General features: G+C 44.6%; 1 protein-coding gene across 1 annotated transcript in view; it reads left to right on the top strand.

Moving 5' to 3' along the window:
• dmd (dystrophin) overlaps nucleotides 1-14,205 on the top strand; it is a gene marked incomplete at its 5' end in the record, with an annotated part of 540,780 nt that overhangs the window by 333,687 nt on the left and 192,888 nt on the right. Inside the window, 5 exons of the mRNA XM_083633507.1 lie at nucleotides 1,923-2,023; nucleotides 4,547-4,658; nucleotides 4,927-5,040; nucleotides 5,200-5,355; nucleotides 6,714-6,884. Coding sequence (XP_083489633.1) covers nucleotides 1,923-2,023; nucleotides 4,547-4,658; nucleotides 4,927-5,040; nucleotides 5,200-5,355; nucleotides 6,714-6,884 — 654 coding nt within the window. The remainder of the gene's footprint in view (nucleotides 1-1,922; nucleotides 2,024-4,546; nucleotides 4,659-4,926; nucleotides 5,041-5,199; nucleotides 5,356-6,713; nucleotides 6,885-14,205) is intronic.

Genomic DNA, 14,205 nt, shown 5'->3' with positions numbered 1-14,205 from the left:
TTTGTTTTTAAACGCGATCGCAACCTTAGAGACCAATTGGTACATGCATATTTTGCACAGAAAGAACCTAGACGGATCCAGACGCGTCTCACTCCTCTCCCCAATGGGAATTATCGCTGTGGGAACTGTGCTCAGTGTAACAATATGTCCAAAATGACACACTTCAATCATCCACACACAGGTAAACGCTTTCCTATTAAAAGCGTGATTACCTGCTCTTCCACTCATGTTGTCTATATGTTGCGCTGTCCGTGTGGGTTATCCTATGTTGGCAAAACCACTAGGAAATTAAAACAACGCATTAGTGAGCATTAGAGTTCCATACGACGAAACGATCGTGATTACCCTGTTGCTATACATTTTAATGATTTTAAACATATTTCATCCTTACGGTTTTTTGGATTGGAGCAGGTTAAGTTACCACCTAGGGGTGGTGACCATGACCTTATCCTGAAGAGACGTGAAGCGTTCTGGATCTATTCTTTACAAACTTTGTCTCCCAAGGGTCTGAATGATGAGCTGCCACTTAAAAAAACCCTAAAATGAATTATTATTATTATGATTATTATTATCATGCTGTATTGAAGAAGACTTGAAACTAGCGATTGAGACCATAAACTCATTAGGAAAGTGTTTTACTGAGGTCATAAATCAAGAGAGAAATAGGGTCATTTTACCATTGACATCTATACAAATAGACTTCTTTTTGCAACCAGTGGAGTCTCCCCCATCAGGCCATTCGAAATAATGCAGGTTTTAGACACTTTCACGTTGGCTTCAGAAACTGAGCTACAAACTACCCCCTTCAGTGAGATGCTAGGGAATAGTTCTTACAGTCTAGCACAAATGGGGTTATAGGGCTGTTGCTCAAAACCAGTAAATCAAGGATTACTTCTCCATGTGTAGAGAGAGATTACTGGCTTTCAAAACCCCTGTCCAGAAAACCTGTCCTGTTCAAAACCCCTGTCCAGGAAACCTGTCCTGTTCAAAACCCCTGTCCAGGAAAAAATGTAACTGTCCAGGAGTTGTGTCCTTCAACTAAGCTACACTAAAGCCTGTGAGCCACCTTGGAGTGAACAAGGAACTTCTTTCTCAAGATATTCCCGCTGCAAACGATCTCAGGTTGGACAGGAATGTCCCTACTGTACCTGATCTCAGGTTGGACAGGAATGTCCCTACTGTACCTGTCCATTCTTCATTCATTCTGCATGGTAGCTTAAGTAAAAGCCAACGCTATGAAAAGGCTTTCATTATGGAAATGTTAACAGCGGCAACCAGGCGACTTGGCTGCTCAGCTCATAACCTCTCCAGGCTGTCATCCCTGCTGTATCTCACTTCCCTGGCTCTCTCCACTCTCTTCTGTGTATAACAAAACACACATGTTGGGAAAAGGAGCAAAAAGGGAATATCCGCGCTTCAGCTGACGAACCTTGCAGACCTGCTGCCTCTCAGAAAAGAGATGGAAATAAAAGATGAATTCTGGAGCACATGGTCGATTTTGGCAATTTATTGTTTAAACACAAAAGTCTCTTACTCAGAGTCAAGCCATGCTGTGAAAATGATTTTGAAAAAGATCATTTGGACTTCATGGCATTTACATGGGGTCAGGGGGAACACATGATAGACAGTTTTCCGATAAGTGGCATGAAGATGTCAGCCTTGTATTGTCCTGCTCTACAGAGGGAGTGCTTGTTGATAGATGTGTCAAGGAAATGCTAATATGATGATTGATTTCCAGACAAGCTGCTGGACTGCCTGGCAACACTGCATGTGACAAGCATCCTGTACGCATATTAAAAGTGTATATGATTCCATTTTATTTGTGAAATTGTTATTAGTTATTTTACGTATTTCGTGAGCAACACATAACGTGAAGTGTTACCAATGTCTCTCTCTCCACCTCTTTCTCTCTCTCTCTCCAGTCGCTGCAGGCAGCTCTGGCTGACCACCAGGGGGAGATAGACTACGTTACCTCGGCCGTGGAGGCTGTCTTCCAGAAAGCGCCGGCAGACATCAGCCAGAGGTAGACATGGAATAGAGTGGATATGTCAAGCCCAGGATAATAACATAAATAATGCCATATTCATGCATACATACCAGAATTCATTCAGCATGCACTGTAATACTGATCAATTATACAATACATGTAATCAAACAAGGTGAATGGCTGGCTGAGATCTGATTTTTAATAAATGGCCAACGTTTGGCCCGATACATTGACAATCTGATAAATCGTTTTAACCCTAGCTATATATAGACAACATTTTAAATATTATGAGATGTGTTATGACTACGTAGAGGCCATTTACACCTGGTGTTAACATGCGTTTTCTGCCATCAGATTTCAATCTGATTGCAATCTGATGGCAGAAATGAGTGTCCTCTCAATTCGCATACAGTTGCTGATTGAGAGGACACATTGCATTTACACTTGTGTTCATTATTGTGTACACCAGTGGTTCCCAACCTTTTTACACCAAGTACCACCTGAGAAAGTAGTTGGCTCTCCAAGTACCACCATATGACCGACGTTAAAATACAGTCTATTCAGCTATGCACAGTTCACGCAGGAGGCAAATTTATTTCAACCTGCAGCCTGTGCAACCTGCAGCAGCTGCACTTGTGCTGGGTTGACTGCTGTCTTCACCTCCTTGTGCTTCATCGTTGCTGCTCTCCTCTACTACAGCTCTTTTACGATTCCCTCCCGTTTTGATCCACTTTAGCATCCCTCCTCGTCTTTGTTCACCACTTGTGTAACCATGGGGGGCGGGCAGGTAATTGTGCATGCTCAACAGGTATAGTGTCCGTCAGAAACAAATATTTGTTTCTAAATCTCAAGACAACAAAATAAACCTCAATTTCAATGATCACAAGTTTATTTTCATTCGTAGTATTATTTTGATAGATAAACATGTTTTACAATTGATTTTAAAGTTGGGTTTATTTCATAATTTAAACATTGGGATTCCAGGGATCAAGTACCACCAGCAGGGGGGGGCGCAAGTACCACCTACCTTGAGAAACACTGCCAATAATATTAATAATTATTATTATTATTTCACTTTCACATGTTTGAAAACTACTACTAATGACCACCATGGATTTTGCACAATTTCTTTTTTTTTTCTTTTTTTTTTTTTTTTTTTTTCACAGAGCCTTCCAAGTACCACCAGCAGGGGGCGCAAGTACCACCTACGGTACGCGTACCGTAGGTTGGGAACCACTGGTGTACACAATGCATCCCAGACCACCTGGGATGCATTGGTTTGGCCGATCAGATTGCAATCCTTCTTCAATGCGTTTTGGGGGTGTTTCCACCTGTACTTTCAAGTGATAAAGCACAATCTGATTGTAATCTGATGACAGAAAACACATGTTAATGCCAGGTGTAAATGGCCTCTTAGATTAATCATGAATACTGTATATAAATTGTTATCACGTTATCAGCTGACAGCCTGCTGTTTGGATCAGCTGACAGCCTGCTGTTTGGATCAGCTGACAGCCTGCTGTTTGGATCAGCTGACAGCCTGCTGTTTGGATCAGCGTTTCTAACGCCTCAAACACACCAGCTGCGAAAGCACCGCTGCACGTAAATTGAGCAGGAGTCTGGCCGTTCACACCAGATATGCTCTGTTTTTCTCCGTGCCGGTCACAACTTATTGACTTCCTGCCTGGCTTGACACAATCACTAGCAGCTCACGCAAAAAGTAGACCAGACGCTGAAACTGTCGCTGCAGGGACGGCACGGCTGGGCTGAACAGTCTAATCTGTTAACAAGGCCGCCGGAAGGGCGCTTTGCAGCGCTTCTGCGTCTGGTGTGTTTGCACCATAATCATTCACCAATCACATTCTGACATCAAGGCAGTCCATTTAAATATGCTCTCTTCTACACTGATCCTTGCTTCACCAATGCCAACACAGTCTAATTTTTTTTTTTACGTTTTGGACCAATGTTGCTATGTTACAATTTTGGCTCCAAAATTGTAAAATGGTAACATTTGAGGGCTGGGAGAGGTTAGGTTTAGGGTTAGGGTCTGGGGAGAGGTTAGGGTTAGGGTTAGGGTCTGGGAGAAGTTAGAGGGGTCCGTGGGGTCGGGGTCCGTGGGGTCGGAGACCTCCGAAAAAAAACTGTTACCATCTTACAATTTTGGCGCTGAAATTGTAACATAGCAACATTGGTCCAAACGTTGCCATTTTACAAATTTTTTTAGATCGGGTTGCCGATGCAGACACCCACATCACTGCTGCTGCTGTTGCTGTCAAAGCTTTGTCTCCTCCACCCAGCCTTCACCTTTCTAGTTCAGAGTCATGCATGGCTCAAAGGTTAAACTTGTATTCAATGTCTTACTCTTGTATACCCATGGAAGATTCTGCATCTGTTTATCTTCGCATGCTGCTTGGCTAATCCAGGGAGCATCTTAAGAGCGGAGCCATCAGTGCCAAACATATTTCCATTTGTTGCAATAAATGGTTAAATCTATGACGACAGTGTTCCAATCCTGACTGAATACTACTATGAATCTAAATACTGTATGTGTTACTGTAGGTACCGGATAGAGATGGATTCCATCATGGCGCGTTGGAGACGACTGGGAGCCACGCTGACGGAGAACACCCAGAAGATCCAGGAGCTCATGGCCAAACTCATGCAGTTTGAGGTGAGAGGGGCTGGAGGGGTTTGTTATTGTTCAGATGACCTGATGAAGAGCTGAGGCTCGAACCGTTGTCTTAAGTAAAGTATTCTACTTTGGAGTATAAGTGTTTGCGGGTTCTATTCTCTCTACTATGATGTCTATCTAACCCAGCACCCCTCTAAGTGATGTGCGTATATGTTAATATTTTATGGGGTTTGTTATTCACGTTTTATCCAAGTACTACTTTATTTGACGACTGATTGCTGTCTGTCTGTATCTCCCTCTCTGTCAGAACGATGTGAAGACACTGAAGAAGTGGATGGCAGACGTGGACGTCTTCCTAAACGAGGAATGGCCGGCGCTGGGTGACTCCGAGGCGCTGGAGAAACAGCTAGAGCAATGCACGGTGAGAAAGGCCTGAAACACCTCAAACCTGGCAACCCAGTTAGATCTCTGACCAAACCAGAGTTTCACAAACCTGTGGGGCACGGACCTTCGGGGAGGCAGGAGAACTGAATATGGGGAGAAAGAAAAGTGATGTGTGCCCTGCATTTTGATTGGCCAGGCCCTGGTGAATGACATCCACACCATCCAGCCTAGTCTGAACGGCATCAACGAGGTGGGCCAGTTCCTCAAGAAGGAGGCGGAGCCACCGTTTGCCATCCACATCCAGAAAGAACTGGACGCCCTCAACGGCCAATGGGAGAATGTCTGCAAACAGGTGTGTGTGTGTGTGTGTGTGTGTGTGTGTGTGTGTGTGTGTGTGTGTGTGTGTGTGTGTGTGTGTGTGTGTGTGTGTGTGTGTGTGTGTGTGTGTGTGTGCGTGCGTGCGTGCGTGCGTGCGTGCGTGTATATATAAAAAATATATAGAAAGAACTAGCGGCAGCGAAGGCCGACTGTTGTGGGCTCACATCGCCTGTGTCGGAGCCAGAAAAGTTGTACTTGAACACACCACAAAGACTACAGCCGACAGTCAATTAGCACGTACATTCTGCACCTGCGTGAGACCATAGGACTGCAGATATACAAACCAGATACATGAAACAAAGCAGCGTTTGCCTATCATTTTCACACCACTCTCTCTCACCACTGAAACAGTTTCATAATATACTGCAGCTACTTTTAATCCAGGATATGTCTGATAAAAAGCTGCAAATGGCACTGGCGTTGTCAGCCCTTGCCTGGTCTTTTGCTTGTGGAAGAATATAGGAAGAGGCGGAGGTGACAAATAAATGCACTAAATGGGTGATCATATACAGTGTCAGGCTCAGTGTCATGTATTGAAATCATCAGCTTATGTGCGCCCTCTTTTCTCCTGCACTGCTTTGCTTAACCAGCTGACCGATAGTCTCTTAAAACAGACTGTATCATCTACATCCGGCGAATGCAGCTATATACAGTCTGTACGTTACACCCCCAGAACATGCACAAGGAAGTTGGGAAAAAAACCTTCAGACTGGAAGGAAGTTCTACGGAATCCGACCAATCACGACACGCGAATGCGGCATATTGGATTCTGATTGGACTAATGAGCGGAAGACCCGCCTTTCTGCCGGCATATTGGATTCTGATTGGACTAATGCGCGGAAGACCCGCCTTTCTGCTTCCCATTCCGGTTGGTGCATGATTCTCCCCCATGAAGTACAGACGGTATGGCGGAAGCATTTGAAAATTGCGGAAGCCAACTCGTCTGTTCTAAGAGACTAGCTGACCGACCAATCAGAGTGATTTCTCGCACAACCGGCCCGACGCTGATTTAACATGTAGAATTGGCTGAAAAAGCCACAAACTTGTACCAATGGTGCAGGACACTAAACCCTAACCCTAACACACCACAAAGACTTAGACCACAGACGCTTCCCGGCGGTCGAGACGTCACCGACAAATGATAATCACCCCGGTGTGTCAGGGCTTTAAAGAAAACCTTCATCACAAGTGTGTTTCCCTACTTTTATGTGTGTGTATATAATGGTGTGTGTGTGTGTGTGTGTGTGTGTGTGTGTGTGTGTGTGTGCGTGCATGCGTGCGTGTGTGTGTGTGTGTGTGTGTGTCTGTGTGTGTGTGTGTGTGTGTGTGTAGGCCTATGCTAAGAAGTCAGCTCTGAAAGGCGGCCTGGATAAGACCATGGCTCTGAGGAAGGAGATGCAGGAGATGCAGGAGTGGATCAACCAGGCCGAGGAGGACTACCTGGAGAGAGACTTCACATACAAAACCCCCGAAGAGCTGCGCAAGGCTGTGGAGGAGCTCAAGGTGTGTGTGTGTGTGTGTGTGTGTGCGAGTGTGCATGTGTGTCTGCGTGCATGTATGTGTGTGTGTTCAGATACAAGGCTCTTCTGAGGATCTGAGGGTTGTGCATGTGTGGGAGAACGAGATAGAGATAGTGAGAGAGAGAGAGAGCAGGGGTTTTCCTGCATAGAGGGATTTTTGGCACCCCCCCAAAGGCTCGATATATTGAGTTCAGGACAACCCTGACTGCATACTAAGGCAAAATCAAACCTTTTGACTGTTTCCTTTTAGATCATTTCAAAGTCAAAGTCTCACTGTAACTTGAAATTACTTCCTTTCTCAAACTGGATGTGCTGTAAAAACACAGCTCCATATGTTCTGACAATGACGGATATATCAGGACAATGCTGACTAGATCAAGCGTTTTTTACTGTATGTTGAAATAAGTATATCTGAAACTTGGGGTGCTGTGAAAAGACATTGGTCCCTAATTTCTGACGATGGCTGATATATTTGTGTTGAGGATAACCCTGACTATAACCCAGAAGTCAAATGTATGCATGCATGACAGTAAGCATGATCGGACTAGAGCCCTGCACGGGCCTCAAATCTAGGCCCTAGCCCTGCCCGGGCCCTACCTGTTCAGGCCAGAGCCCGATGTGAGCCCTACGGCTTGTCACAATTAAGCCCGGCCCCGGCCCTACCCCTCCTCCCCCTGAACCTTATGTGTTTGATCAATTTCGGATAGCCCTAAGCCTATCAAATCAGCACTATGCAAAAAAAGTTCATCAAAACACTTTGAACACCACAATGTGTCAGTTCAATCGTTAAAAAAGCAAAACAAAACAAAAAACAGGCAGGCTAGTGATATTCTGGCCCCTAGGGGCCAGAATGCAGGACTCTAGATCGGACTAACGTGCGTAGTCACCCCCCAAAGGCTGAGCCAGAAAAAACAGAGAGAGAGAGAGAGGCAGAAGCAAAGAGAGAGACAGAAAGAGCTAAAGAGGGAGAACCTGTGTGTGTGTGTGTGTGTGTGTGTGTGTGTGTGTGTGTGTGTGTGTGTGTGTGTGTGTGTGTGTGTGTGTGTGCGTGCGTGCGTGCGTGCGTGCGTGCAACCGCGTGCGTGTGTGCGATGCCGATGACCCATCAGCAGTGTCCTCTGTTGTTATTTATCTTTAGGCGACTATCCAACAAAACACTTATCCAATCTAGATCTCTTCTTTCTGTCTAAAATAAATGCTCTTATCCCCGCTCGGTCTCTCTCTCTCTCTCTCTCTGTCTCCCTATAGGTCCTAGTTCCTCGTTGAGTGGCTCGCGAGAATTTTGCGGCTCTCGAAGCTTTAGTTTAGCTTTAAAAGTGGCTCTCCTATTGACTTTGCCCTGCCATTGCGGCTCTCATCAGTGTCTCCTCTCTTTCAGTGTCTCTCTTCCTCTCTCTCTTTCTCTCTCTATCCTTAACTCATTGAGTACCAGCCACTTTTGGAAAACGGATGCTCCCAGTGCCAGCCCTTTCAGAGCGTTTTCAGTGATAACTCAAAACCCACAGAATATTGTGTGATATTACTATGTAAACACCGAACACGCCCAAAGAACGATGAGACTCTTGTATCATCAGCAAAAAAAAGTTTATTGATATCATTTTCCGTTCTTTAGTTATCAGCCGGAGAAGATAGGTTGATTTCACCAAAAACAGATGTTTCAAACTAGAAGCTGAGATAATGAGCCTTTTGTGAAATGAAGCATTTCAAGCAAATCACTGACTCTGAAGCTAATATTTCTGACCTGAAACATCTGAACAGTAATTTCCTTCAATAAAACAGCACCCCCACCCCCCCAACTGCAAACTCCTCCTCCGTGGGAGTGTCTCTGGTGGCTCTGCTCGCTCTGCTGCGTGTGTCAGGCGAGTCTCTGCGAGGCGGATCCACTTTCGGATGGCGGCCGCTCGTCGGGGGAGTCTGGATCGGGCTCGCTGAGTTCGTCTGCGTTTCTGGGGTTTCGGTTGTGAGCTGGGATGAAGCTGCGTCCGATTCTGGGCTTTCTGCTGCGCGTTTCAAAGTGCGCTGCACCCAGAGTCTATTTTCGGAGCGCTCCGCCTTGTGCGCCGGCTCCCAGCGCGACACCGAAAAGCCAAACCATTCTCATGAGAATGGTTTGGCTTTGGTTTTCTTTTCTGGCGGCTAATCGTGTGGAGAAACTATCGCAGCAGAGACAGAGGGGCTCAGTTGTGGGAGCGGATTGGCTGCTGTTCGCAGCTAACGTTAGCTCCAGCCAGAGCAATCTGTGCCGCTCTGGTTCCAGCATGCATCGGTTTCTCTTTCATCACGGCTTTTTCTGCTGTTTTTCCTCACCTTTCTCAAATCTGGAGAGCACTGTTGCCACCTAATGGGTCCGTAAAATAGCTTATACACCTTCAAAATCACCCATACTTTCACAGGAGATGCATCAGGCTTTGATCCACGTCCCACCGTCAAAAACCGCAATTGACGTCTTTAGACGTCATTGGCACTCTACGTTACTATTTGAATTGACGTCTTTAGACGTCATTGGCACTCAATGAGTTAAAGGACCACTTTGCTGATTTTCAACCAGCTTTGTATCATTACAAAATCATTAGTATAGTATGCAAATGTTTAACTTCTCTCCATCTTGCCTGGACTGAGAGCTCCCCGTTCATTCACAGAACTTCCTGGTTCAAATTAGGGATGTCGACCGATAACCGTTTAACCGATAATCAACCGCTTCAACATTAACCGATTAATACTATCAGTTAAACGGTAAAAAAAAAGATGCACATCCCCTAAACACGTGCCATGCCATGTGGGTAGGTTTTACTTGAGAGAGATAGAGAGAGAGAGAGAGGGAGGGAGGGAGGGAGGGAGGGAGAGGGCATCAAATTTGCATTATACTTTGTCTTTAACAAGTAAATTCTACTATCAACACTGACAGCCTACCGTAACGTTAACTACAGCTAATACAAGAGAGAGAGAGAGAGAGAGAGAGAGCTGGTTTAAACGGCTACTGTTACTGTAACTACAGCTAATACGAGAGAGAGAGAGAGAGAGAGAGAGAGAGAGAGAGAGAGAGAGAGAGAGATGGTTTGAACGGGTTTTCAGTTTGGTCAGGACAGGAGCCCATGACCTGAAACCCGACACCTTGCTCTGTCTGGAGTAAAACATGATGGAATATACTGTAAAACATGCACATAACTTTTTCTTCACTGGCTCATTCGGTCTCACTCTCTTTCCCTCCCTCTCTGCAGAGAGGGAGAAGGGGTGAGAGAGAAGCAAACTATTTTTTGCAGATCTCAAAAGCAGGTAAACCGCTGTGGGATTAGTGAGACTATTGCTAAAAGGAGAAGATACTGTAGTGATGCGCGCTTCGTCAGTGTGCCCTGCAGCCTGGGCTGTCATCCGGTCAAACACGTACTTCACGGGGCGGCTGCGTGTCATGAATGTGCCCTTAATATGCAAAGCGTGCAGCTCTAAGCAGTATAGCCTATCGGAGGAATGTTTTTGTTTAGATGGCTGGAGCATTCAACTTGTCTTTTCGTTTTGTTAATGTGTTTTTTTCTGCTTGTAGATGTAAAAGTAAACACTTTCTAATGAAAAACAAATCAAGCATTTGTTGTGGTAATGGTTTAATGGGGCACAGACAGTCAAATAGCGCATTTTAATCTTCTCGGTTAACCGACCAATAGTCGGCTAATGAGGGTCGGTTGTCGGTCAAAAATATATATGATTTTCGAAATCCTCAGTTCAAATGTCATAATGATGTCATTTGGAGCAGTTTGCCGATGAATGCAGGTAGAGAAAGCGATAGTGATAGTGTTAATGATAGTGATAGTGATAGTGACACCATGGAAAACGGCTCCAAATGACATCATTTGGACCAGGAAGTTCTGTGAATGAACGGGGAGCTCTTGGTGCACGCAAGATGGAGGGAAGTTAAACATTGTTTTTGCATATACTGTATACTAGTGATTTTGTAATGATACAAAGCTGATTGAAAATCAACAAAGTGGCCCTTTAATTCAAGGTTGCTCACATCCACCTCTCCTTCCACCATTCAAGTGTAAAGCAACTTCTCCTCTTTCATCTCTCTCTCTCTCTCTCTCTCTCTCTCTCTCTCTCTCTCTCTCTCTTCCGTAACCTCTCGTGGCTCTTTTAATCCCTTTTTCATCTTCTTTGCTCTCACTCCCTCGATCCCTTCTTCTTGTAGTGTGCCGAATCGATTTTTCTATTCAGTGCAAATGTTTTTTTATTTTTTATTTTTTTGCTATATGACTTTGTAATGTGATGTATTTTTAATGTAAATGTATTGTACTCTTTGCTTTGTCATATACCAAAAGGCCTTGGCAATAGCAGACCTCTTCCATTCATCAAAGTCAAGTTGAAAATTAAAAATTGATTTCACTCTCTCTCTCATCGCTCTCTCCTCCTTTCACTGCATTTTCTTCTCTTCTCTTTCTTTCCCTCTCTCCACCTCTCCCTCTCTCTCTCCACCATTTCCCCCGCCGCGCGCCGAGCTTAAAGGAAACTATTCGTAAATTCGTTCATCCCGTTTGTTCTGTTAATCCCCCTCTTCTCTCGCTCCTTCTCCCGGTCAGAAAAACGTTAGCCACACTCCTTCATTCATTGATTTGTTCCCTTGCTCGTTGCATCTCTCTCTCCGTCTCTCTCTCTCGCCGTCTCTCTCTCTCTCTCTCTCTCTCTGGCTTCACACTCAGTGGCTTTGTCAACAGGAGATATATTGAGCCATTTGTTGGTGCATCCATCCCTCCATCATCTCTCGCTCTCGTTCCCTCTCTCTCTCTCGTTCCCTCTCTCTTGCTCTTCGTCCTCCCTCTCTTGCTCCTTATCTCTTGCCATCTGTTCCTTTCTTCTGTCACTGTTCAGTTGACTTCAAACAGCTTTACTGATATGACAAGGCTCATCATTGCAGACATACTGTGTAGCAGTTAAACCTATGGTTTTGTTCACACTACAGTGTTTCTTCCACGTTCGCTTGTTTGTTGTTGGGGGGGGGTTTCTTCAAATGTTTGCAGTTTTGCACAGTGTGCCCTGCTCCTGATTCCAACCGTGATGTCACTGCTTACTGTACATTGTACCTTGGCGATGCATACTGTACCTGCACACCTGAGAGAAGCAGCAGCAGAAGAGGGCCATTATGCAAAACAAAAGCTGTGGCTAGCTAAATTAGCATGTCCATAGCATATGCTGGGGTTGGGGGATGAGCAGTTGAGATGTGGGGAAATGACCTGAAACCAAACCTCTCTCAATTCAATTCAATACAATTCAAAAGGGCTTTATTGGCATTATAAGGTGCATCTTACATTGCCAAAGCATACACTCGCTACACTTAGCAATTACAAAGAAACAAAAACAGAAAACAAGAAATTGTGTTACCCAGTAACATAAATCACAAAGTCTGAAGATATTCAAAAAGGAAGAGAAAAGAAAATGAAATGGAATGTGATCAGATAGAATAGAATAGAATAGAATAGAATAGAATAGAATAGAATAGAATACTATTGTTGACCATGAATCAATTCAGAATAACAACAAAACAGTAATAAATGCGCAATTAAATGGTGATAGTGCAAATAGTGGGCATTTACAGTAGCCTGGCTCCAGACCTTTGAAGCCATGCCCACTCCACAGTTGTGGATTTGGCTGTTCTTGGTCTGGCATCGTCATGTGCAAAAGCTTTTTCTCCAGTTAAAAATCCAATGACGGGCACTGATTGGCTAACGCTGTTGTCAGTCAGTCTTGCCTGCGAGAGATCGCTGCCTGCTGGAGCTGTCTGGGCGGGGAGTAACGTTACGGCGGCCGCAGTAAGTGAACCCCTGCTCGGCCAGCCGCCCAAGGAAATGTCCCGGCGCAGCCTGGCGTAGCGGAGCTGTTGATAGCTAGGAGGATGTTAACGGATCGATGTCCAAGGATGTTAACGGATCGATGTCCAAGCCACGTTTTTCATCAATGGTCAAATTTGTTTTGACAATCCGTTGCTCATTGATATAATTTTTTTACAACTTACCAAATTTAGTAGCCAAAGTAGAGATAGCCTGCTGTGTCTGTTTCTGTTATGCATGGCTACTACTAGTGCAGTGCTGCCACTGGTTGCCGTGGACACCTTGATCTCTAGCGATTGGTTAGGGAAGACCAAAGCCCACCCCCTCATATAAATCCTCTGAAGTGACTGCAATCTCAGACTAGAGGAGGAAATTAGTTTATGAGTTGACGATGCACTCTGAATATCAGACTACATTTACAGTATATTAACAAAAGATTCACAGAATCTGTAAATAACCATTGTTATTTTTAAATCTTCAGAAGAGAGGAAAAAACGAAGAAGAATAAAATTGAAAAAAATAACATCAAATAAAAGATTAGTGTTGACCAAAAAACCTATTTGGAACAACAAATTACCCAAGCAAACCAATAAACAGGATGCTAGCTGAATTATGAGTGGGTGTCCAAGAAGAATAAATGTGGGTCAGTTAATCAGTGGGTATTAAGTGTTCTATATGTTTCATCCAGATGTGGACGGCTCTCCTGTCCACTGGCTGCCCCTCAGCTGATGGCAGCTCCACACATAATGTGCTGCTAAAATGGTGCATTCATGTTTCTCTCCCAGAAGATAATGAAGTGCAGATGTGTCCGTGATATTTTCGAATTCTTTGTATTTCTGCTTAATTTTGGGAGAGAATGAGCCTCTAATTTCTTTATATTTGTCACAGTGTAACAGGAATTGCAGCTCTGTGTCCACCTCTCCTTGGGAGCAGAGTGAACACAGCCTGTCCTCTCTGGGCAGCCAGGTCTGTCTGTGTCGGCCTGTTTCTATTGCCAGGCTATGATCACTGAGTCTGTACCTGGTCAATGTCTTCCTCAATTTTGGGTTAATAATAGTGGTCAGGTAGTCTGCCACCATGTAATCTCGATTTAGGGCCAAATAGCAATCTAATTTACTTTGGGTTTTTGTGTAATAGTTTTCTTTTTGATTTGTGGTCATTTGGTTGGGCCAGGTAGTCTGAGGGCTGTCCTGAGGCTGGCGAGGGTTGGGGGTCAGTCTCAGGCCCAGCTGGCTGAGGGGGCTCCTCTCTATGCTCTCCTCTTGGCTTTGTAAGGCTTGGTGGTGGTATGACGAGGGGTCACTAGTTTTGAGGTGTCTGTAGAATGTGATGGCTCTTTTTTGAATGTGAATTAGAAGAGGGAATTGGCCAAGTTACGCTCTGCATGCATTATTTTGAGTTTTTCTTTTAACTTTTAGAATGTATTTAAAAAATTCAGTGTGAGTTTTAGTCCTAAATAATGGTCCATTTCCACCGCTGGTATTAGCGCGGCCC

Source organism: Poromitra crassiceps (assembly GCF_964638095.1).
Source record: "Poromitra crassiceps genome assembly, chromosome: 3".
In the NCBI taxonomy this organism is placed as follows: domain Eukaryota; kingdom Metazoa; phylum Chordata; class Actinopteri; order Beryciformes; family Melamphaidae; genus Poromitra; species Poromitra crassiceps.
The sequence above is the reverse complement of the archived record's forward strand: the minus strand, read 5'-3'. Positions and strand labels throughout refer to the sequence as shown.